The sequence below is a fragment of the Heterodontus francisci genome, chromosome 4 (genome assembly GCF_036365525.1).
Source record: "Heterodontus francisci isolate sHetFra1 chromosome 4, sHetFra1.hap1, whole genome shotgun sequence".
Lineage (NCBI taxonomy): Eukaryota > Metazoa > Chordata > Chondrichthyes > Heterodontiformes > Heterodontidae > Heterodontus > Heterodontus francisci.
In genome coordinates, this window is record NC_090374.1 from 2,605,690 (window position 1) to 2,629,868 (window position 24,179).

The 24,179-nt window shown below is 45.8% G+C and overlaps 1 protein-coding gene across 1 annotated transcript in view; it reads left to right on the forward strand.

The window, feature by feature from the left end:
* The window catches only part of LOC137368865 (nipped-B-like protein), a 693,066-nt gene that overhangs the window by 500,231 nt on the left and 168,656 nt on the right, over positions 1 to 24,179 (forward strand). The window contains exons 34-36 of the mRNA XM_068029073.1: positions 11,045 to 11,153; positions 12,780 to 12,916; positions 23,867 to 24,007. Of these exons, the coding sequence (XP_067885174.1) occupies positions 11,045 to 11,153; positions 12,780 to 12,916; positions 23,867 to 24,007 (387 nt within the window). The remainder of the gene's footprint in view (positions 1 to 11,044; positions 11,154 to 12,779; positions 12,917 to 23,866; positions 24,008 to 24,179) is intronic.

The following is a 24,179-nucleotide window of genomic DNA, read 5'->3' on the forward strand; positions in this document are numbered from 1 at the left end:
TGACCTGTGGACCTGTATGCCCAGATCTCTGCCTGTCAATACTGCTATTTACTGTATACTTTCCACCTGTATTAAACCTTCCAAAATGCATTACCTCACATTTGTCCGGATTAAACTCCATCTGCCATTTCTCCGCCCAAGTCTCCAACCGATCTATATCCTGCTGTATCCTCTGACAATCCTCATCACTGTCCGCAACTCCACCAACCTTTCTATCGTCCGCAAACGTACTAATCAGACCAGCTACATTTTCCTCCAAATCATTTATATATACGACAAACAGCAAAGGTCCCAGCACTGATCCCTGCGGAACACCACTAGTCACATCCCTCCATTCAGAAAAACACACATCCACTGATACCCTCTGTCTTCTATGACCGAGCCAGTTCTGTATCCATCTTGCCAGCTCACCTCTGATCCCGTGTGACTTCATCTTTTGCACCAGTCTGCCATGAGGGACCTTGTCAAAGGCTTTACTGAAGTCCATGTAGACAACATCCACTGCCTTTCCTTCATCAATCATCTTCATCATTTCCTCAAAAAACTCGATCAAGTTAGTGAGACACGACCTCCCCTTCACAAAACCATGCTGCCTCTCGCTAATAAGTCCATTTGTTTCCAAATGGGAATAAATCCTGTCCCGAAGAATCCCCTCTAATAATTTCCCTACCACTGATGTAAGGCTCACCAGCCTGTAATTTACTGGATTATCCTTGCTACTCTTCTTAAACAAAGGAACAACATTGGCTATTCTCCAGTCCTCTGGGACCTCACCTGTAGCCAATGAAGATGCAAAGATTTCCTCCTTTTTGATAATGAGATGACTGAGAGTATCTACACTCCCTTCCCTGACTCAGCATCCACCAAGTCCTTCTCTTTGGTGAATACTGATGCAAAGTACTCATTTAGTACCTCGCCCATTTCCTCTGGCTCCGCGCATAGATTCCCTCCTCTGTCCTTGAGTGGGCCAACCCTTTCCTTGGTTACTTTCTTGCTCGTTATATACATTTAAAAAGCCTTGGGATTCTCTTTAATCCTGTTTGCCAATGACTTTTCATGGCCCCTTTTAGCCCTCCTGACTCCTTGCTTAAGTTCCTTCCTACTTCCTTTATATTCCTCAAGGGATTCGTCTGTTCCCAGCCTTCCAGCCCTAAAGAATGCTTCCTTTTTCTTTTTGACTCGGCTCACAATGTGCCTCGTTATCCAAAGTTCCCGAAACTTGCCAAACTTATCCTTCATCCTCACAGGAACATGCTGGTCCTGGATTCTAATCAACTGACGTTTGAAAGACTCCCACATGTCAGATGTTGATTTACCCTCAAATAGCTGCCACCAATCTAAATTCTTCAGTTCCTGCCTAATATTGTTATAATTAGCCTTCCCCCAATTTAGCACCTCCACCCGAGGACTACTCTTATCCTTATCCACAAGTGACTTAAAACTTACGGAATTATCGTCACAGTTCCTGAAATGCTCCCCGACTGAAACTTCGACCACCTGACTGGGCTCATTCCCTAATACCAGGTCCAGTACGGCCCCTTCCCCAGTTGGACTATCTACATATTGTTTCAAGAAGCCCTCCTGGATGCTCCTTACAAATTTTGCCCCATCCAAGCCCCTAGCACTAAGTGAGTCCCAGTCAATATTGGGGAAGTTAAAATCACCCACCACCACAACCCTGTTACCTTTACATCTTTCCAAAATCTGTCTACATATCTGCTCCTCTATCTCCTGCTGGCTGTTGGGAGGCCTGTAGTTAAACCCCCAACATTGTGACTGCACCCTTCCTATTCCTGAGCTCTACCCATATTGCCTCGCTGCATGATCCCTCCGAGGTGTCCTCCTGCAGTACAGCTGTGATATTCTCCTTAACCAGCAATTCCCCTGCCCCTTTTACATCCCCCTCTATCCCACCTGAAGCATCTAAAACCCAGAACATTTAGATGCCAGTCTGTCCTTCCCTCAACTGTAATAGCAGCAACATCATAGTTCCAAGTACTAATCCAAGCTCGAAGTTCATCTGCCTTCCCTGTTATACTCACATTGAAACAAATGCACTTCAGACCACCAGTCCTGCTGTGCTCAGCAACATCCCCCTGCCTGCTCTATCTCTCAATCTTACTGCCCTTATTCACTAGTTCCCCCTCAGTTATTTCACCTGCTGTCCTACTGCTCTGGTTCCCACCCCCCTGCCACACTAGTTTAACCCCTCCCGAGTGACGCTAGAAAACCTCGCAGCCAGGATATTTGTGCCCCTCCAGTTTAGATGCAACCCATCCTTCTTGTACAGGTCCCATCTGTCCCGGAAGAGATCCCAGTGATCCAGATATCTGAAACTCTCCCTCCTACACCAGCTGTTTAGCCACGTGTTTAGCTGCACTATCTTCCTATTTCTAGCCTCACTGGCACGTGGCACAGGGAGTAATCTTGAGATTACAACCCTAGAGGTCCTATTTTTTAACTTACTACCTAACTCCCTGAACTCCCCCTGCAGGTCCTCATCACTCTTCCTGCTTATGTCGTTAGTACCAATGTGTACCACAACCTCTGGCTGTTCACCCTCCCCTTCAGAATGCCCCCTGCCTGGAGTGTGTGTATATCTGGAAGTCGAGTCAGGTTTGGATGGAGTGTGTGTGTATCTTAAGGTAGGGTGAGGTTTGGATGGAGTGTGTGTGTATCTGGAGGTTGGGTAAGATACGGATGGAGTGTGTGTACCTGGAGGTTGGATGATGTACGGATGATGTGCGTGTGTCTGTATATCTGGAGGTAGGATGAGGTTTGGAAGGAGTGCGTGTATATCTGGAGGTAGGGTAAGGTATGGATGGAGTGTGTGTATCCGGAGGGAGGGTAAGATATGGATGGAGTGTGTGTATCTGCAAGTCGGATGATGTGCGTGTGTGTGTACATCTGGAGGTAGGTTTAGGTTTGGATGGAGGGCGTGTGTATCTGGAGGTAGGATGAGGTTTGGATTTTTTTTTAATTCATTCATGGGATGTGGGCGTCACTGGCCAGGCCAGCATTTATTGACTATTCCTAATTGCCCTTGAGAAGGTGGTGGTGAGCTGCCGCCTTCAACCGCTGCAGTCCATGTGGGGTAGGTACACCCACACTGCTGTTAGGAAGGGAGTTCCAGGATTTTGACCCAGCGACAGTGAAGGACCGGCGATATAGTTCCAAGTCAGGATGGTGTGTGACTTGGAGGGGAACTTGCAGGTGGTGGTGTTCCCATGTATTTGCTGCCCTTGTCCTTCTAGTTGGTAGAGGTCGCGGGTTTGGAAGGTGCTGTCTAAGGAGCCTTGGTGCATTGCTGCAGTGCATCTTGTAGATGGTACACACTGCTGCCACTGTGCGTCGGTGGTGGAGGAATTGAATGTTTGTAGATGGGGGTGCCAATCAAGCGGGCTGCTTTGTCCTGGTTGTTGAGCTTCTTGAGTGTTGTTGGAGCTGCAAACATCCAGGCAAGTGGAGATTATTCCATCGCACGTCCTGACTTGTGCCTTGTAGATAGTGGACAGGCTTTGGGGAGTCAGGAGGTGAGTTAGTCGCCGCAGGATTCCTAGCCTCTGACCTGCTCTTGTAGCCACTGTATTTATATGGCTACTCCAGTTCAATTTCTGGTCAATGGTAGCCCCTAGGATGTTGATAGTGGGGGATTCAGCGATGGTAATGCCATTGAATGTCAAGGGGAGATGGTTAGATTCTCTCTTGTTGGAGATGGTCATTGCCTGGCACTTGTGTGGCGCAAATGCTACTTGCCACTTATCAGCCCAAACCTGGATATTGTCCAAGTCTTGCTGCATTTCTACATGGACTGCTTCAGTCTCTGAGGAGTCGCGAATGGTGCTGAACATTGTGCAATCATCAGCGAACATCCCCACTTCTGACCTTATGATTGAAGGAAGGTCATTGATGAAGCAGCTGAAGATGGTTGGGCCCAGGACACTACCCTGAGGAACTCCTGCAGTGAAGTCCTGGAGCTGAGATGATTGATCTCCAACAACCACAGCCATCTTCCTTTGCGCTAGGTATGATTCCAGCCAGCAGAGTTTTTTCCCACTGATTCCCATTGACCTTAGTTTTTCTAGGGCTCCTTGATGCCATACTGGGTCAAATGCTGCCTTGATGTCAAGGGCAGTCACTCTCACTCACTCTCCACCCATACCTTACGCAACCTCCAGATACTCTCACTCCTGGAGTAAGAGTAAGATGGTAAGGTATAGATGGAGTGTGTGTATATCTGGAGGTTGGGTAAGGTATGGATGGAGTGTGTGCATCTGGAGGTCGGATGAGGTTTGGATACAGTGCGTGTGTGTCTGGAGGTATGATGAGGTATGGATGGAGATTGTGTATATCTGGAGGTAAGATGGGGTTTGAATGGAGTGTGTGTGAATATCTGGGGTGAGATGAGATTTTGTAGAAATCTAGTAACTGGAGTAGACTGCTTAATAGCTCGAGCCTGCTCTGCACTTCCTTCAGATCAAGGCTAATCTGTATCCAAACTCCATTTAACCACCTTGTCTCCATACCATTTTAAATCGGGGATCGATAGGTTTTAGCTAGCCAAGAATGTTTTCTGGCAAATATTTATTGATCTCGTTTAAAGTTATTAATTGAGCTCACAGGGCTTAGTGGGAGAGAGGAACTGAAAGAAATCAGTATTAGTAGAGAAATGGTGTGTTGGGGAAACTGATGGGATTGAAGGCCGATAAATCCCCAGGGCCTGATGGTATGCATCCCAGAGTACTTAAGGAAGTGGCCCTAAAATAGTGGATGCATTGGTGGTCATCTTCCAAGATTCTATAGACTCTGGAACAGTTCCTACAGATTGGAGGGTAGCTAATGTAACCCCACTATTTTAAAAGGGAGGTAGAGAGAAAGCAGGGAATTATAGACCAGTCAGCCTGACGACGGTAGTGGGGAAAATTCTAGAGTCCATTCTCAAAGATTTTATAGCAGAGCACTTGGAGAACAGTGGTAGAATCGGGCAGATTTGCGGAAGGGAAATCATGCTTAACAAATCTATTAGAATTCTTCAAGGATGTAACTAGTAGAGTTGATGAGGGGGATCCAGTGGATGTGGTTTATTTGGACTTTCAGAAGGCTTTCGACCAAGTCCCAAATAAGAGATTAGCGTGTAAAATTAAAGTGCATGGGATTGGGGGTAGTGTATTGCGATGGATAGAAAATTGGTTGGCAGACAGAAACCAAAGAATAGGGATAAATGGGTCTTTTTCCGAATGGCGGGCAGTGACTAGTGGAATACTGCGGGGATCGGTGCTAGGACCCCAGCTATTCACAATTTACATTCATGATTTAGATGAGGGAACTAAATATAATATCTCCAAATTTGCAGATGAGACAAAACTGGATGGGAGGGTGAGTTGTGAGGAGGATGCAGAGAGGCTTCAGGGTGACTTGGACAAGTTGAGTGAGTGGGCAAATGCATGGCAGATGCAGTATAATGTGGATAAATGTGAGGTTATCCACTTTGGTAGCAAAAACAGGAAAGCAGATTATTATCTGAATGGCTATAAACTGAGGGAGGGGAATATGCAGCGCGACCTGGGTGTTCTCGTACACCAGTCGCTGAAGCTAAGCATGCAGGTGCAACAGGCAGTAAAAAAGGCAAATGGTATGTTGGACTTCATAGCGAGAGGATTCGAGTACAGGAGCAGAGATGTCTTGCTGCAATTATGCAGGGCCTTGGTGAGGCCACACCTGGAATATTGTGTGCAGTTTTGGTCTCCTTATCTGAGGAAGGATGCTCTTGCTATAGAGGGAGTGCAGCGAAGATTTATCAGACTGATTGCTGGGATGGCGGCACTGATGTATGAGGAGAGATTGAGTCGGTTAGGATTATATTCGTTGGAGTTCAGAAGAGTGAGGGGGGCATCTCATAGAAACCTATAAAATTCTAACAGGATTTGACCGGGTAGATGCAGGAAGGATGTTCCCGATGGTGGGCGAGTCCAGAACCAGGGGTCATAGTCTAAGGATATGGGGTTAAGCTTTCAGGACTGAGATCAGGAGAAATTTCTTCACCCAGACAGTGGTGAGTCTGTGGAATTCGCTACCACAGAAAGCAGTTGAGGCCAAAACATTGTATGTTTTCAAGAAGGAGTTAGATATAGCTCTTGAGGGTGAAAGGGATCAAAGGAATTGGGGCGAAAGCGGGAACAGGCTACCGAGTTGGATGATCAGCCATGATCATAATGAATGGCGGAGCAGGCTCAAAGGGCCGAATGGCCTACTCCTATTTTCTATGTTTCACATCTTCCACTTTTTGTGGGTGAGTGTCACAGTACTACCACCTGTTAGAAGTATTGCTTAACTGAAATGAATGTCCTGGCTCTGCTTTTAAGATTATGTTCCCTTCTCCTAGACTGCCCCACCAGTGGAAAAAGCTTTTCTCCATTTACCCTATTGATTCCTTTCAAAATCCTTCAAAAAAAAAACACAATTGGATCACCCCTTCACCTTCTATATTCCACGGAATACAAGCCGAGTTTTTGTAATCTATCTTCATAATGTAACCTTTGGAGTCTTGGCAACATTCTGGTGAATCTGGGCTGAACTCCTTCTAAGACCAACATATCCTTTCTAAGGTGCGTTGCCCAGAACTGTGCACAATATTCCAGATGTGGTCTAACCAGGGCTTTTCCACAAAACTAGCTCCGCTTTATGTTCTAGATATAAAGGCTAACCCTCCATTCGCCTTTTTGATTTTTTTTTTTTTAGTATCCGACCACAACATTTTAATGATCGCTGTACATGAAACTCTTAAATCTCTTTGGACTTTCCTAGCTTTTCATCGTTTAAAAAATACTCTGAATTATCATTTTTGATCCAAAGTGGATGATCTCACATTTTGCTGTATTAAAATCCATCAACCACATTTTTGTCCACTCGCTTTTCAATGTTTTTATAATTTTATGTTCCTGCCTATGCTACCTACTATGCCATCTGCCTTTGTGTTGTCGGCAAACTTGGATATATGGCTCTCTATTGTGTAATCTAATAAATACCATGAATAATTGAGGCCCCAGCACAAAGCTTTGTGGGACACCAGTCGTCACTTCCTTCCAATTTGAATGCATACCCATTATCCCTACTCTCTGTCTTCTACCACCAAACCAACCTACTAATCAGGGCAATAATAAGTCTTCAATTCCATGAGCTTTTTTTAAATTATTCATTCATGGGATGTAGGCATCGCTGGCTCGGCCTGCATTTATTGCCCATCCCTAATTTCCCTTGAAAAGATCTTGCTGAGCTGCTGGATGTTGTCCAGGTCTTGCTACATATGGAGATGGGCTGCTTCAGTATCTGCAGAGTCACGCATGGTGCTGAACATTGTGCAATCATCAGTAAACATCCCTACTTTAGACCTTATGATGGAGGAAGGTCATTGATGAAGCAGCTGAAGATGTTTGGTCTGGGACACTGCCTTGAGGAATTCGTGCAGTAATGTCCTGGGACTGAGATGATTGACCTCCAACAACCACAACCATCCTCCTTTGTACTAGGTGTGACTCCAACCAACGGAGAGTTTTACCCCTGATTCCTATTGACTCCAGTTTTGCTAGGCTCCTTAATACCATACTCGGTCAAATGCTGCCTTGATGTCAAAGGCAGTCACCCTCACCTCACCTCTTGAGTTATACAGTTATACAACACAGAAACAGGCCCTTTGGCCCATCATGTCTGTGCCGGCCATCCAGCACCCAACTGTTCTAATCCCATATTCCTGCACTTGGCCCATAGCCTTGTATGGTATGGTGTTCAGCTCCTTTGTCCTTGTTTGGACCAAGGCTGCAATGAGGTCAGGAGCTGGGTGGCCCTGGCGGAACCCAAACTGAGTGTCAGTGAGCAGGTTATTGCTGAGGAAGTGCTGCTTGATAGCACTGTCGAGGACCCCTTCCATCACTTTCCTGATGATCAGGAGTAGACTGATAGGGCAGTAAATGTTCGGGTTGGATTTGTTCTGCGTTTTGTGCTAACACTGTCTTATATAGAGCATTATCCCATGCTTATGTGAAATCCATATTAAATACATCCACAGACATTTTCCAGTCTATTTGCATCTGAGGGTAGTGTTCAGATTGGATGGAAAGTGCATGTGTGTGGGGATAGAATCATAGAATGAAACAACACAGGAGACCATTCAGCCCATTGTACTGGTGCCAGCTCTTCGGTAGATCCATCCAATTAATCCCATTCAACTGCTGTTCCCCATAGTCCCGTAAATTCTTTGCTCTTCAAGTATTTATTCAATTCTCTTTTGATAGCTACTGTTGATTCTGCTTCCACCACTTTTTCAGGCAGTGTGTTCCAGATCACAAAAATCTTTTAAAAAGAAGTTTCCTCATGTTGCCTCTAGTTCTTATGCCAGTCACCTTAAGTCTGTGTCTTCTGCTTACTGACCCTCTGCCACTGAAAACAGTTTTTCTTTATTTACTCTATCAGAAGATTTTGGTTTTGAACACCACTACCAAATCTCCTCTTAACCTTTTTCTGCTGTAAGGATACAATCTCAGATTACCCAGCCTCTCGACAGAATTGAAGTTCCTCATTGCTGGTACTATTCTAATAAATCTCCTCTGCACCCTCTCCAAGCCCTTTCCATCCTTCCTAAAGTGTGGTGCCCAGATTTGAACACAGTACTCCAGCTGAGGCCTAACCAGTGTTTTATAAAGATTTGGCATAACTTCTTTGCTTTTGTACTGTCATTCTCTGTTAATGTACACCATCCTGACTTGGAAATTTACTGCCATTCCTTCATTGTCACTGGGTTAAAATCCTGGAACTACCTGCCTAACAGATACACCCCAGTGCTAACACATGGACTACAGCAGTTCAAGAAGGCAGCTCATCACCACCTCGAGGGAAATTGGGCATGGGCAACAAATGCTGCCCTTGCCAGTGATGCTGGCACCCCATGAATGAATGGGGGAAAAAAGTCAAAGATTCGGTATCGTCTTCAAACTTCATGCCCTGTATATTTAAGTCCTGATTTAAATATATATCGAAAAGTGCAGTGGGCCTAATCTCAACCTACCTAATACCAACTACCCATCAGTCTGAAAAGCAACCATTCACCACTACTGTCTGCTGTCTGTCCATTAGCCAATATCACATCCATGCTGCCACTGTCCCTTTAATCCCATGGGGTTTTATTTTGTTAATGTATCTGTTATGTAGTACTTTGTCAGATGCCTGTAGAAATCCTCTGAACAATACCACGGCACGTAAAACCATATTAGGGCAGATGGCCAATAGCTTTGTCAACGAGGAAGGTTTTAAGGAGTGTCTTAAAGGAAGGAAAGAGTTGAAGAAAGGCATCAACTCTCTCTCTTCATCAAAGAAGTCTATCAAGTTAGTCAAACATGATATTTTTAAATAAATCTATGCTGACTTTCATTTATTAGCCCATACTTTTCCAAATGCCAGTTCATTTTATCCTGAATTGTTGTCTCAAAGTTTCTCCACTTACCAACTTTAGACTGACTGGATTTATCCCTCTCCCTTTTTTTGAACAGTTGTCCAAGGAGGATTGGAAAATTGAGGCCAGAGCCTCTTCAATTTCCACCCTTCCTTCTCTCAGTAAACTAGGATGCATCTCATCCAGACTGAAATTACTTTCTACTTTAAGGACTGCCAACCTTTTAAGTACTCCTCTATTTTTATGTTGTATCCTTTATCCTACTGCCTCTTTAACTGCTCCTTTAGCAGAATCCTCTTCTCTAGTGAAGACGGCCGCAAAGTACTGCTTTAATACATCATCCATGCCACTGGCCTCCACAAGAAGATCTCCTTTTCGGTGCCTAATCAGCCCCACCCTTCCTTTTGACTACCTTCCTCTATTTGTGTTTATCAGAGTTTTGGGTTGTTTTTATGTAAGCTGCTAATTTATTCTCATACTTTCTCTTTGCTCTTATTTCCTTGTGCAGTGCCTTGGGATGTTTTATTATGTTAAAGGTGCTATATAAATATAATTTGTCTTCAAATTTTCTCTGTACTTTCGGTATTCTAGACTTGACTACTCTAATGCACTCCTGGCCGGCCTTCCAAATTCTACCCTCTGTGAACTTGAAGTCATCCAAAACTCTGCTGCCTGTATCTATAGTCGCACCAAGTCCCATTGACACATCACCCCTGTGCTCGCTGACCTACATTGGCTCCCAGTTAAGCAACTCTTCAATTTTAAAATTCTCATCCTTGTTTTCAAATCCCATCGTAGCCTTTCTGCTCTATCTCTCTGTACTCTCCTCCAGCCCCACAACCTTCCCAAGATATCTACACTTCTCTCATTCTGGCCTCTTGAACGCCTCCCTTTTTTAATCGCTCCACCATACATTCGGCTGCCTAGGGCCTAAACTCTGGAATTTCCTCCCTATACCTCTCTGCCTTTCTACTTCTCTTTCCTTCCTTTAAGACACTCCTTAAAGCCTTCCTCGTTGACAAAGCTATTGGCCATCTGCCCTAATATGGTTTTATGTGCCATGGCCAAATCTTTCTTTAGAATGATCCTGCGAAGCACTTTTTGGATGTTTTATTATGTTAAAGGCAGCTTATAAATACAAGTTGCTGTTGTTTTTCAGTTGGTTCCTACTGTGTTAGGAACCTTAAGAGGTTGGCTGAGGTTTCGATGGGAAACTATATGTATTTGGGAAAGGGTCAGGTTTGGATTCCAAAGTTTGTGCCCAGGCTGAGACACCTAAACGCTACTAGTGCCCCTATAATAATAACCCAGCAAAAGCTGCCACTTTGATAACACTGACTGCACTTCAAAGTAGTAAATGGGGATTTAATCGGTTGTTGTGCCAGTTCTTCTGATTTTAAGAGCGGTGAGAAATTGGCAGAAGTTGAGAGTATGGAGAGGAGAAGCAGGGTAATTGCGGTTAGTTGAAGAAATGTAGATGACCGGTCATATGGTATGATCACCTATCACCGTCAACACGCCCTGGGAACTGGGGTGGGGTGGATATTGGGGCTAGCAGAGGACGATACAGTACTCTAACTGAACTCTGCTGTGTGTTTCTAGTTGTTGAAATCTGAGGAAGATGCCTCGTACAAGCCAGTGAAGAAGGCCTGTGTGCAGATTGTGGATAATCTGGTAGAACACATACTGAAATATGAGGAATCTCTGGCAGGTAAATGGAAAAGAGATGAAACAGTCATATAACTGGTCAGTCCCTTGTAAACATCATGTCTGTGGTGAAGTTTCCTTCACCCTGATGTTTTTTTTATGGCATTTCTCCTTATCTGCTGGCTCGGTGATATTATTTGATGCCCAGTACTTAACTCTAAAATGCATGATTTTGAAATGAAAATTATTTTAGTTTGAAGTATAAAGAAAAAATTACAGCCAGCAGTATCAGCTGCAGCAGTGTTATAACAGCTCCAAATATTCCAATATGATTACAGTTATATCCTTGTATTCTCCCCTTACAGTAAAATAACATACTTCATTTATTTTTTATTCATTCTTGGAATGTGGACAACTCTGGCTAGGCCAGCATTTATTGCCCGTCCCTAATTGCCCTTGAGCAGGTGGTGGTGAGTCGTCGACTTGCACCACTGCAGTCCACATAGTGTAGGTACATAATGCCTCCTGTAATGGCTCCATCCCTTTTGGTCTATTTGGCCTGCTTGTTGCATTTGCTTTGATGTCTTCACCCTCCACATTGGAACCATTAAAATCTCCTCCCTTATCCTCTGCCACTGGTTGACAGGACCCTTGACCATGTCATCCCCATTTACCAGAGCCCTCCCCAACCTCCCAGAATACCACCAAGGTCCTGTTGTTCGCCACCTTCCAGCACACCAACACACTCATTTATCAGACTATGTTCAATTGTTTCCAGCACAAGCATGTCACCTTCCCTCCATTTTCAAGGAGGTTCTGTTCTCCATGATACTCCTATTCACTCTTTATCCACCCCTACTTCCAGGCACCTTTCCGTTCAACTACAGGGGATGCAACTCCTGATCATTTGCCACCTTCCATAGCGTTGTGGAAAGCTCCTTCTACACTGTCCCCATCAAACACTCCCAGGACAGGTACAGCACAGGGTTAGATGCAGAATAAAGCTCCCTCTACACTGTCCCCATCAAACATTCCCAGGACAGGTACAGCACGGGGTTAGATATAGAGTAAGTCTCCTTCTACACTATCCCCATCAAACACTCCCATGGTAGGTACAGCACAGGGTTAGATACAGAATAAAGCTCCCTCTACACTGTCTCCATCAAACACTCCCAGGGCAGGTGCAGCACTGGGTTAGTTAGAGTAAAGCTCTCTACACTGTCCCATCAAACACTCCCAGGACAGATACAGCACGGGTTTAGATACAGAGTAAAGCTCCCTCCAAAAAGAAAAGACAAAAAAAAAAAAACGGGGTTAGATACAGAGTAAAGCTCTCTACACTGTCCCCATCAAACATCCCAGGACAGGTATAGCACGGAGTTAGATACAGAGTAAATAAATCTCCCTCTGCACTCTTACATCAAACTAAGCCAAGTGCCCAGCCCCTACTCAGAATTAGAATGAAATACATTTGAGGGCTGGTGCCACGTTCCATCAATGAAAATGTAGCCTTTCACCCACCTAATTCAATTTGTCTCGTGAAATGGTCAGCAAACCCTGCAGCAAAATTTTGTGCTGAAATAATTTTGATGATTGAATGATGCAACCAGGCACAAGTTACTTATGGGCAATATGGTGTTATTGAGTGAGTATGATGTGACTGCCAGTGCTGACTTCTTTATCCCTGCAGATTCAGATAGTAAAGGCATGAATACCAACTGTCTGGTGGCCTGTTTAATCACCTTATACTTGTTCAGCAAAATCCAGCCTCATCTGATGGTGAAACATGCAATGACACTGCAGCCATATCTTACCACAAAGTGCAATGTAAGTATGGCTTCTGACATTCACCTCCACCTGTTCATTTCATTTTTACTGCTAATCTTTTTGTAGGATTCTTATGGTTTGTTAGATTGATGAATTTAGGGTTGTATGCAAAATAACTGGCATCAATACAGAATTCAACCGTACGACGATTTGAGTGGTTCAGTTGCCTGGCTGGTGCATCCACTGTACTTCGATTTGGATCTCGTCATTCAGCAGCCTTGTTTTCAGTAGTTCATAAAGGTGCAATGCTGCTGTTGTTGGATACTTGAACAGCCAAACAAGTAAGCCCAAGTATACCTTCCAGCAACTAATTCAGGGTTGTCCAACATACGGCCTGTGTCTGGCCCGCCGAAGGTTTCCATCCAGCCTGCAGATATAAGCTGTGCTGGGCTGTTCCTCATCCTCGCCAGGGGTCCGTGACTGGTAATTTCACAGATGCAAAATTTCCCATTGGCTGCTTCATCCAGACCAGCTTTTCAAAAAAAAAACGCAGGTCAGTTTCAGCGGTTTCTGAACTTTGGATAGATTTGGGGGTTTTCGGTGGGTTCTGATTTTTTTGTTTTTTTTTAAAGCCCGAAGTTCAGAAATCACTGTTCCTGCTCCAGCACCTGTCAGCTGTGAAACTGACTTGCATTTTTTTTTAAAGCTGACCAATCACAAAGCCTCTGTGTTCAGCGCTCCAGCTCTCTACAACTACAGTTACATCTACAGGAAGTGTCACTGGCTACAGAAGCTTGCGCTCTGGGTTTCGGAACTCGGGCGGTGGCTGGAGTCACTGTTGTGCATCTGTGAGGCGGAGGACTACGTGGATAGCACGTTTAGGGAGGTGGTCACACCGCAGGTTAGGAGCGTGCAGGCAGATAGGGAACAGGTGACTGCCAAGCAGTCTATGAGAACCAGGCAGGAAGTGCAGGAGTCCCCTGATATGATCTCACTCGCTAATCGGTTTTCTATTCTGGATACTGGTGAGGGCGATGGGTCCTCATAGGAGTGCAGTCAGAGCCAAGTTTGTGGCATCACAGGTGGCTCAGCTGCACAGGAGGGGAGGAAGAAGAGTGCAAGAGCAGTAGTGATAGGGGACTCGTTAGGGGAACAGACAGATATTTCTGAGGCAGTAAACATGACTCCAGGATGGTATGTTGCCTCCCTGGTGCCAGTGTCAAGGATTTCATGGGGAGGCTGCAGGGCGTTCTTCTGTGGCGGGTGAACAGCCAGAGGTCATGGTCCACGTTGGTACCAATGACATAGGTAAGAAGGGAGATGAGGTCCTGAAAGCAGATTTTAGGGAGTTTGGAAGGAGATTAAAGAGCAGTAATCTCAGGATTACTCCCAGTCTCATGTGCAAGTGTGCATAGGAATAGGAGAATTTAGGCAATTGAACTGGTGTAGGAGGGAGAGCATCAGATTTCTGAGGCATTTGGACTGGTTCTGGGGCAGGTGGGACCTGTACAAGATGGACGGGTTATCATCTCAGCAGAACTGGGACGAGTAGCCTCACAGGGAAGTTTGCTAGTGCTGTTGGGGAGGTTTAAATTAAACTGTCGGGGGATGGGAACCTGAGAGGGATCTCCGATTGGAGGGAAGCAAAATTGGTAACTTGTCAGGGGTGTGGGAACCAGGAGCAAGTATCAGAGAGGAATACCAAAGTGCATAGAATAGTGGGGGAGATAGATAGCACAAGAGGAGGGAATAGTAAGTTATTAGGTGGGGTCAGAGTAAGGGAGAAATTAATAAAGTCTGAATCAGAGTTAATGTGCATGTATGTGAATGCATCGAGTGTGGTTAATAAGACTGGTGAGATACAGGCACAGATTGCCATGTGGAAATATTATGATGTGGTTGTAACAGAGACCTGGCTCAAAGAAGGGCTGGACTGGGTGTTGAATATTCCTGGATACAAGATGTTCAGGAAAGATAGGAAAGGGAAAAAAGTGGGAGGGTTGGTATTGATTAAGGAGAGCATTGCAGTGCTGGAGAAAAAGGATGTCCCAGAGGGGTCGAGGACGGGATCAATTTGGCCAGAGCTAAGGAACAAAAAAGGTACAGTTACATTGCTTGGTGTTGTCTGTAGGCCACCAGCTAGTGGGAAGGACATGGAGGAACAAATTTGCAAGGAAATTACAGAGAGGTGCAAAAATTGTAGGGTAGTTATGATGGGTGACTTTAAATATCCAAACATAGACAGGGATAATAGTAGTGCAAAGTGCAGTGAGGGTCGAGTTCCTAGCGTGTGTTCAGGAAAATTTTCTGCAGCAGTACATTGCTAGTCCAATCGGAAAGGAGGCATTGCTAGACCTGGTTCTTGGGAATGAGGTGGGCCAAATGGATCAGGTATCAGTCAGAGAGCATTTAGGGGACATTGATCACTGTGTCATAAGGTTTAGGCTGGCTATGGAAAAGGACAAAGAGCAATCCAAAATAAGAATAATTAACTGGGGAAAGACCAGTTCAATGGGGTAAGAATGAGGTTAGAGCGAATAAATTGGAGTCAAAAGCTGGCAGGAAAACTGGTAGATGAACAATGGGCCACCTTCAAAAAAGAGATCGTTCGGGCACAGTCAAGGTATGCTTCCTTGAAGGAGAAAGGTAGGGCAAACAAATCCAGAGCTGCCTGGAATGCAAAAGAGGTAGAGATTAAGAGAAAGAAGAAAAAGTGTGTTTATGACAGATGCCAGGCAGAAAATACGATTGAGAACCAGGCTGAATGTAGAAGGTCCAGAGGGGAAGTGAAAAAGCAAATAAGAGAAGCAAAGAGAGAGCATGAAAAGAGACTGGCGGCTAGCCATGCGATAAAGGAACATCTGTAACTATGGGTGACTTTAATCTGCTTATAGATTGGGAAAATCAAATTAGTCACAATACTGTAGAGGAGGAATTCTTGGAGTGTATACGGGATGGTTTTCTGGACCAATACGTTGAACCAACTAGAGAACAGGCCATCCTAGACTGGGTATTGTGTAATGAGCGAGGAATAATTGCTAATGTTGTCCCCTTGTTTAAGAAGGGTAGCAGGGATAATCCAGGTAATTATAGACCAGTGAGCCTGACGTCAGTGGTAGGGAAGCTGCTGGAGAAGATACTGAGGGATTGGATCTATTCCCATTTGGAAGAAAATGGGCTTATCAGTGATAGGCAACATGGTTTTGTGCAGGGAAGGTCATGTCTTACCAACTTAATAGAATTCTTTGAGGAAGTGACAAAGTTGATTGATGAGGGAAGGGCTGTCGATGTCATATACATGGACTTCAGTAAGGCGTTTGATAAGGTTCCCCATGGTAGGCTGATGGAGAAAGTGAAGTCGCATGGGATCCAGGGTGTACTAGCTAGATGGATAAAGAACTGGCTGGGCAACAGGAGACAGAGAGTAGCAGTGGAAGGGAGTTTCTCAAAATGGAGACGTGTGACCAGTGGTGTTCCACAGGGATCCGTGCTGGGACCACTGTTGTTTGTGATATACATAAATGATTTGGAGGAACGTATAGGTGGTCTGATTAGCAAGTTTGCAGACGACACTAAGATTGGTGGAGTAGCAGATAGTGAAGGGGACTGTCAGAGAATACAGCAGAATATAGATAGATTGGAGAGTTGGGCAGAGAAATGGCAGATGGAGTTCAATCAGGGCAAATGCGAGGTGATGCATTTTGGAAGATCCAATTCAAGAGTGAACTATACAGTAAATGGAAAAGTCCTGGGGAAAATTGATGTACAGAGAGATTTGGGTGTTCAGGTCCATTGTTCCCTGAAGGTGGCAACGCAGGTAAATAGAGTGGTCAAGAAGGCATACGGCATGCTTTCCTTCATCGGACGGGGTATTGAGTACAAGAGTTGGCAGGTCATGTTACAGTTGTATAAGACTTTGGTTCGGCCACATTTGGAATACTGCGTGCAGTTCTGGTCGCCACATTACCAAAAGGATGTAGATGCTTTGGAGAGGGTGCAGAGGAGGTTCACCAGGATGTTGCCTGGTATGGAGGGCGCTAGCTATGAAGAGAGGTTGAGCAGATTAGAATTATTTTCATTAGAAAGGCGGAGGTTGAGAGGGGACCTGATTAAGGTGTACAAAATCATGAGAGGTATAGACAGGGTGGATAGCAAGAAGCTTTTTCCCAGAGTGGGGGATTCAATTACTAGGGGTCACGAGTTCAAAGTGAGAGGGGAAAAGTTTAGGGGGGATATGCGTGGAAAGTTCTTTACGCAGAGGGTGGTGGGTGCCTGGAACGCGTTACCAGCGGAGGTGGTAGATGCGAACACGATAGCGTCTTTTAAGATGTATCTAGACAGATACATGAATGGGCAGGAAGCAAAGAGATACAGACCCTTAGAAAATAGGCGACATGTTTAGGTAGAGGATCTGGATCGGCGCAGGCTTGGAGGGCCGAAGGGCCTGTTCCTGTGCTGTAATTTTCTTTGCTCTTTGTTCTTAATCAAGTTGCGCGAGAACCCTTGGGGATGAGCGACCATAATATGATAGAATTCTTCATCAAGATGGAGAGTGACCTAGTTGATTCTGAAACAAGGGTCCTGAATCTTAGTAAAGGAAACTACGAAGGTATGAGGCGCGAGTTGGCTATGATGGATTGGGAAACGTTACTGAAGGGGATGATGGTGGATAGGCAATGGCAAACATTCAAAGAGCGCATGGATGAACTGCAAGAATTGCTTATTCCTGTCTGGCGCAAAAGTAAAACGGGAAAGGTAGTCAAACCATGGCTTACAAGGGAAATTAGAGATAGCATTAGATCCAAGGAAGAGGCATATAAATTCACCAGAACAAACAGAGCTGAGGATTGGGAGCAGTTTAGAATTCCGCAAAGGAGGACCAAGGGATTGATTAAGAAGGGGAAAATAGAGTAAGAGAGCAAGCTTGCGGGGAACATAAAGACTGACTGTAAAAGTTTCTCTCGGTATGTGAAGAGAAAAGGATTAGTGAAGACAAATGTGGGTCCCTTACAGTCAGAAACAGGGGAATTTATTATGGGGAACAAAGAAATGGCTGGCCAATTAAATGCATACTTTGGTTCTGACACAAATATCAAACCAGAAATGTTGGGGAACACAGGGTTTAGTGAGAGAGAGGAACTGAAGGAAATCCGTATTAGTAGAGAAATGGTGTTGAGGAAATTGATGGGATTGAAGGCCGATAAATCCCCAAGGCCTGATAATCTACATCCCAGAGTACTTAAGGAAGTGGCCCTAGAAATAGTGGATGCATTGGTGGTCATCTTCCAAGATTCTGTAGACTCTGGAACAGTTCCTACAGATTGGAGGGTAGCTAATGTAACCCCACTATTTAAAAAGGGCGGTACAGAGAAAGCAGGGAATTATAGACCAGTCAGCCTGACGTCGGTAGTGGGGATAATTCTCGAGTCCATTATCAAAGATTTTATAGCAGAGCACTTTGAGCACAGTGGTAGAACCGGACAGAGTCAGCATGGATTTACGAAAGGGAAATCATGCTTGACAAATCTACTAGAAGTCTTCGAGGATGTAATTAGTAGCGGTTTGAGGCAATATCTGTAGAGTTTCTTGTAACTGTGCTTTGAGCTCACTGTAGAGTCATTTTGTTGGTAGTTCTTGTAGTAAATGCTTGCTTTTCGTTGGGGCCCAGTATTCTTCTTAAACCTTGTTCACTGTCGGAGACTTTTCTCTCTTGGGGTTCCTGTGTCTTCAATGGATTCCAAAGCTGGCAAGAAAGAGATGAGAGCTGACAGGAGAGACATGTTCGCGAGCCAGGAACTTTCTGTGCTCAAATTCTCTGTAGCCAATTTAAAACTCTCAGTTCAAAACTCTGCAGCAGCCAGTTAGTCATGTGACTAAATTGATCTGACTATGTCTTCTGTGTATTGGGAGCAGGGACTGGTTCCTTTGTTCCAACACTCTGCTATTATGCAAAAATGTCTTTCTGGCAAGGGGCTTGGTAATTCCTTGTGATAGGCCCCCTTTTCTTCTCAGCAGCAATTTGAAGTTTAATGTCCATGTGCCGAAATAAATATGCCTCATTCTTGGCAGGTGGGGGCCTGCATGACAGGGTGCAATTCTAAAGGAGGTGCAGGAGCAGAGGGACCTAAGTGTATATGTGCAGGACAGGTTGAGAGAATGGTTAATAAAGCCTACAGTATCTTTGGCTTTATTAATAGGGGCATAGAGTACAAGAGCTAGCAAGTTATGTTGAACTGGGACAGAGCGGTTGTGGGGGGGTGGGTGGACACAGAGAGAGGGGGCGAGAGCTGGGGGGCAGAGAAAGGTGTAGGTGGGGGAGTGGGACGGACACACAGAGAATTGGTGTGGGATGGACAGGGAAAGAGAGCGAGGGAGGGGTGGGAGAAAGGGAGGTGGGATGGACAGAGGCCGAGAGTGGGGTGGGATGGACAGAGGGAGGAGAGGTGGGGCGGATAGAGAGAGAGCGAGGGAGAGGTGGGGCGGACGGAGAGGTGTGGGCCGGAGGGAGAGGAAGGGGGGTGGGGCGGACGGCGAGGGAGAGAGAGGGGATGGGTGAGGAGTGGTGAGTCGGAGGGACAGAGTGAGTGAGAGAGACGCGGGATGGACGGACAGAGAGTGAGTGAGAGAGGCGGGAGGGACGGGCGGACAGTGAGTGAGAGAGGCAGGAGGGACGGGCAGACGGAGAGTGTGTGAGTGAGAGGGGCGGGAGGGACGGGCGGACAGCGAGTGAGTGAGAGGGGCGGGAGGGACGGGTGGACAGGGAGTGAGAGAGAGGGGCGGGAGGGACGGGCGGGCAGAGAGTGAGTGAGAGGCGGGAGGGACAGGCGGACAGAGAGTGAGTGAGAGGGGCGGGAGGGACGGGCGGACAGTGAGTGAGAGAGGCAGGAGGGACGGGCAGACGGAGAGTGTGTGAGTGAGTGAGTGGGAGGGACGGGCGGACACAGAGTGAGAGGGGGGCAGGAGGGACGGGTGGACAGAGTGAGTGAGAGGGGCGGGAGGGACGGGCGGACAGAGAGTGAGTGAGAGGGGCGGGAGTGATGGGCGGACAGAAAGTGAGTGGGAGGGAAGGGCGGACACAGTGAGAGAGAGGGGCGGGCGGACAGAGAGTGAGTGAGTGGGAGGGACGGGCGGACACAGAGTGAGAGAGGGGGGCAGGAGGGACGGGTGGACAGAGTGAGTGAGAGGGGTGGGCGGAACGGATGGACGGACAGAGAGAGAGATCAAGATAACTCTTGACAGATGGGCATCTATCCGGAGTACTCCGCATTGCTTCAAGATGTGTGCGGGCAAACATTGACCACTCGTGCAGCAGAAAAATGCCGGGTATCTCACTATGTCAGTGTCCAACTTAGTGACCAGAAAGTTAGTCGATAAATTAATCTTCTCATTTAAAGCTTCTTCGCAAAAACATTCGTTTGTTGTTTTGATTAATATTATGAAATTGTCCATGGCCTTTGCTGTGTCCAGTGCACTTGGTTGTTTCTTGATCTCGCTTGAAGTAAACCGAATTGGTTAAAGACTGGCATCTTGACTGAGATTCATTCTGCACTTGCACTTTTGGCTGAAGATGCTTGCAAATGCCTGAGCCTTGCCTTTTGTACTGAAGTGCAGGGTTTCCACCACCTGCTCCAAGGCATTTAGGGATTGGTAGTAAATGCTGGCCTTGCCAGCGATGATCACATCCCAAAAATGAGTAAGAAAATTTATTGAGGGTGGAAAGTTTGGTGGAGGCTCCTCCTCCCCTTGGTTGCTTAGATCAAGCAAAACTATTTCTGCCGGTTATGAAGTCTAGGATTAGAGCTGGACCTTTCAGTGAAATTAGGAAATGTTTCTACACGGAAAGAGTGGTTGAAGTTTGGAACTCTATCCGCAAATGATTATTTCATAATTAACATTAATTCTTAATTTTAAAACAGATTGATAAATTTTTGTTATCCAAAGATTTTAGGGGATCTGGGGCAAAGGTATGGAGTGAGCTCACAGATCAGTCATGATCTCATTGAATGGCTTGAGGGGCTAAATGGCCTACTCCTCTTCCCACACCTATATCCTGGTATTAAATAGGGAATAAAGCTAAGATCAGAGGTCTTGTGGCGGGATAAAGTTGACATAGGTAGGGTGGAGTTGGCATGGAGCATCATTGTACTGATATCTGGGTGCAAAGACAGTTGCGGAGGGTGACTTAGATAGAAGCTCTTTGAAGGGTACAGTATTGGAGGACAAACTTTTTCTGTGGGAATCAAGAGCCAGGTGGTATGCAAATTCGATCATTGAGCAGAAAGACAGTGGCAACATTGGAGGTCACCATAAGATCTAGAAATGGCAAAGAAATGGATTTTGGCCCAGGAGAATGAAATTCCTTCTGGCAACCAGACTGCAGCTGAAACTGAAAAACCAGTAGAACCAGCAAGGCAAACACTGGCTCAGCTGCTCCTGAGGTCCCCAGCATCACAGATACCAGTCTTCAGCCAATTTGATTTACTCCACGTGATATCAAAATATGGCTGAAGGCACTGGATACTGCAATGGCTATGGGTCCTGACAAGATTCTGGCAATTGTACTGAAGACTTGTGCTGCAGAACTTGCTGCGCTCCCAGCCAAGCTGTTCCAGTACAGCTACAACACTGGCATCTGCCCTACAATGTGGAAAATTGCCCAGGTATGTCCTGTACACAAAAAGCAGGACGAATTCAACCCTGCCAGTTACCACCCCATCAGTCTATTCTCGATCATCAGCAAATGGAAGGTGTCGTCAACAGTGCCATCAAGTGCTACTTAAACAGCAAAACCTGCTCACTGATGCTCCGTTTGAGTTCTGCCAGGGCCACTCAGCTCCTGACCTCATTACAGCCTTGGTCCGAACATGGACAGAAGAGCTGAATTCGAGGTGAGGTGAGAGTGATTACCCTTGATATTCAGGCAGCATTTGCCTGAGTGTGGCAGTAAGCAGCCCTAGCCCGATTGAAGTCAATGGGAATCAGGGGTGGGGTGTGGTGGGGTGGAGGCGGCGGGGTGCAGGGTGGTGGCTGGCTGGTGCCATACCTAGCATAAAGGAGGATGGCTGTGGTTGTTGGAGGCCAATCATCTCAGCCTCAGGACATTGCTGCAGGAGTTTTTCAGGGTAGTGTCTTTGGTTCAACTATCTTCAGTTGCTTCATTAATGACCTTCCCTTCATCAAAAGGTCAGAAGTGGGGATGTTTGCTGATGATCGTATAATGTTCAGTACCATTTGCAACTCCTCAGATACTGAGGCAGTCCGCGTCCACATGCAGCAAGACCTATACAGCATTCAGGCTTGGGTTGATAAGTGGCAAGTAACATTCGTGCCACACAACTGTCAGGCAATGGAGATCTCCAACAAGAGAGAATCTAACCATCTCCCCTTGACAGTCAATGGTACTATCAACATCCTGGGGGTTACCATTGACCAGAAACTGAACTTCAGCAGCCACACAAATTCTGTAGCTACAAGTGCAGATCAGAGGCTGGGAATTCTGTAGTGTGTAACCCACCTCCTGACTCTCCAAAGCCTGTCCACCATCTCCAAGGCAGAAGTCAGGTGTGTGATGGAGTACTCTCCACTTGCCTGGATGAGTGCAGCTCCAACAACACGCGTGAAGCTCGACGCCATCCAGAACAGACAACCTGCTTGATTGGCACCCCATCCAAAAACATTCATTCCCACCACCACTAATGCAAAGTAGCAGCACTGTGTGCCATATGCAAGATGCACTGCAGCAACTCACCAGGCCTCCTTCAACAGCACCTTCCAAACCCGTGATCTCTTCCGCCTAGAAGGACAAGGGCAGCAGACGTGTGGGAACTCCACCATCTGCAAGTTCCCCTCCAAGCCACACACCATCCTGACTTGGAACTATATCGCTGTTCCTTCACTGTCGCTGGGTCAAAATCCTGGAACTCCCTCCCTAACAACACTGTGGGTGTACCCACACTGGATGGACTACAGCAGTTTAAGAAGGCAGCTCACCACCACCTTCTCGAGGGCAGTTAGGGAGGGCAACAAATGCTGGCCTTGCCAGCAATCCCTAGTCACATGAAACAAATAAATCAAGAAGCAAGCAACAGCAGTGGATGAGAGGAGATTGGGGGAAGAAAGGGAAAAGGATGGCCAAGACTAGAGGTTCACAACAAGGAGTTCGCTCGGGTGCTGCCTGTTTAGAAGCCATCTTGAACGCAGTCGTTCAACCAAATGCAGATTATGGAGTAAAGTGTTTGAAATGGTGAAAGGATAAAGCAGGGTAGATGGAAGCAGTTTGCAATAGTTGAGTGCCAGAGATACAGAATTAAATGTAAGAGATTTAGGACAGAATCATAGAATGGTTGCAGGACAGAAGGAGGCCGTTCGACCCATGTCCATGTTGGCTCTCTGCAAGAGCAGCTCAGCTAGTCCCGCCCCCTTGCCTTTTCTCTGTAACCCTGCAGATATTTTCTCTTCAGATAATTATTCAATTGCCTTTTGAAAGCTACGGTTGAATATGCCTCCGCCACACAGTCAGGCATTCTATATCCTAACCACTCACTGAAAAAAAAGTTTTTCCTCAGAGAGCAGGAGAAATATTTTCACATAGTTGAGGCTGTGGAATTCATTTCTAGAGTCAGTAACTTGAGATTGATGAGTTTTGAGCACTTGGCACGTCATAACATTCAAGGCTATGGGCCAAGTGCTGGCAGTTGGGATTAGGTAGACAGGTCAGGTGTTTTAATGCATCGGTGCAGACTCGATGGGCCGAAGGGCCTCTTCACTGTATTATTCTGTGAACAGGTTGGATAAATGTGACTGTTTATTCATTGACTGATTAAGCCGATTAACCTGTTTCTGTATTGTAAACTCTGAATTTGCATGGAATGAAAAGTTAAGATGGCTGTGGGTCAAGGGATACTCTTTTAGAGAGCCAGTATGGGTCTACGGGCCAAATGGCCTCTTTCTATGCTGTAAGATTCATGATTCTGTTCCATGAAAATTTCTGTTGTTTTTTTCCTTTTCCAGACACAGAGTGACTTCCTCGTCATCTGCAATGTGGCAAAGATTTTGGAACTGGTGGTCCCGTTGATGGAGCATCCAAGTGAGACCTTCCTGGCCACTATAGAGGAAGACCTCATGAAACTTATCCTTAAGCATGGAATGACGGTATGAATCTTAACGCAGGACTACAGCACAAAGGTTTAAAAGTCAAATGAGATGGGAGACTGAGGTTTGCTATTCTGTAGAAAATAACATGTGCAATTGTGTTCAAAACATGAGTATTAAAGGTCACACCTAGGAGGGTTGTTGGAGTTGAGATACAGATCAGCCATCATCT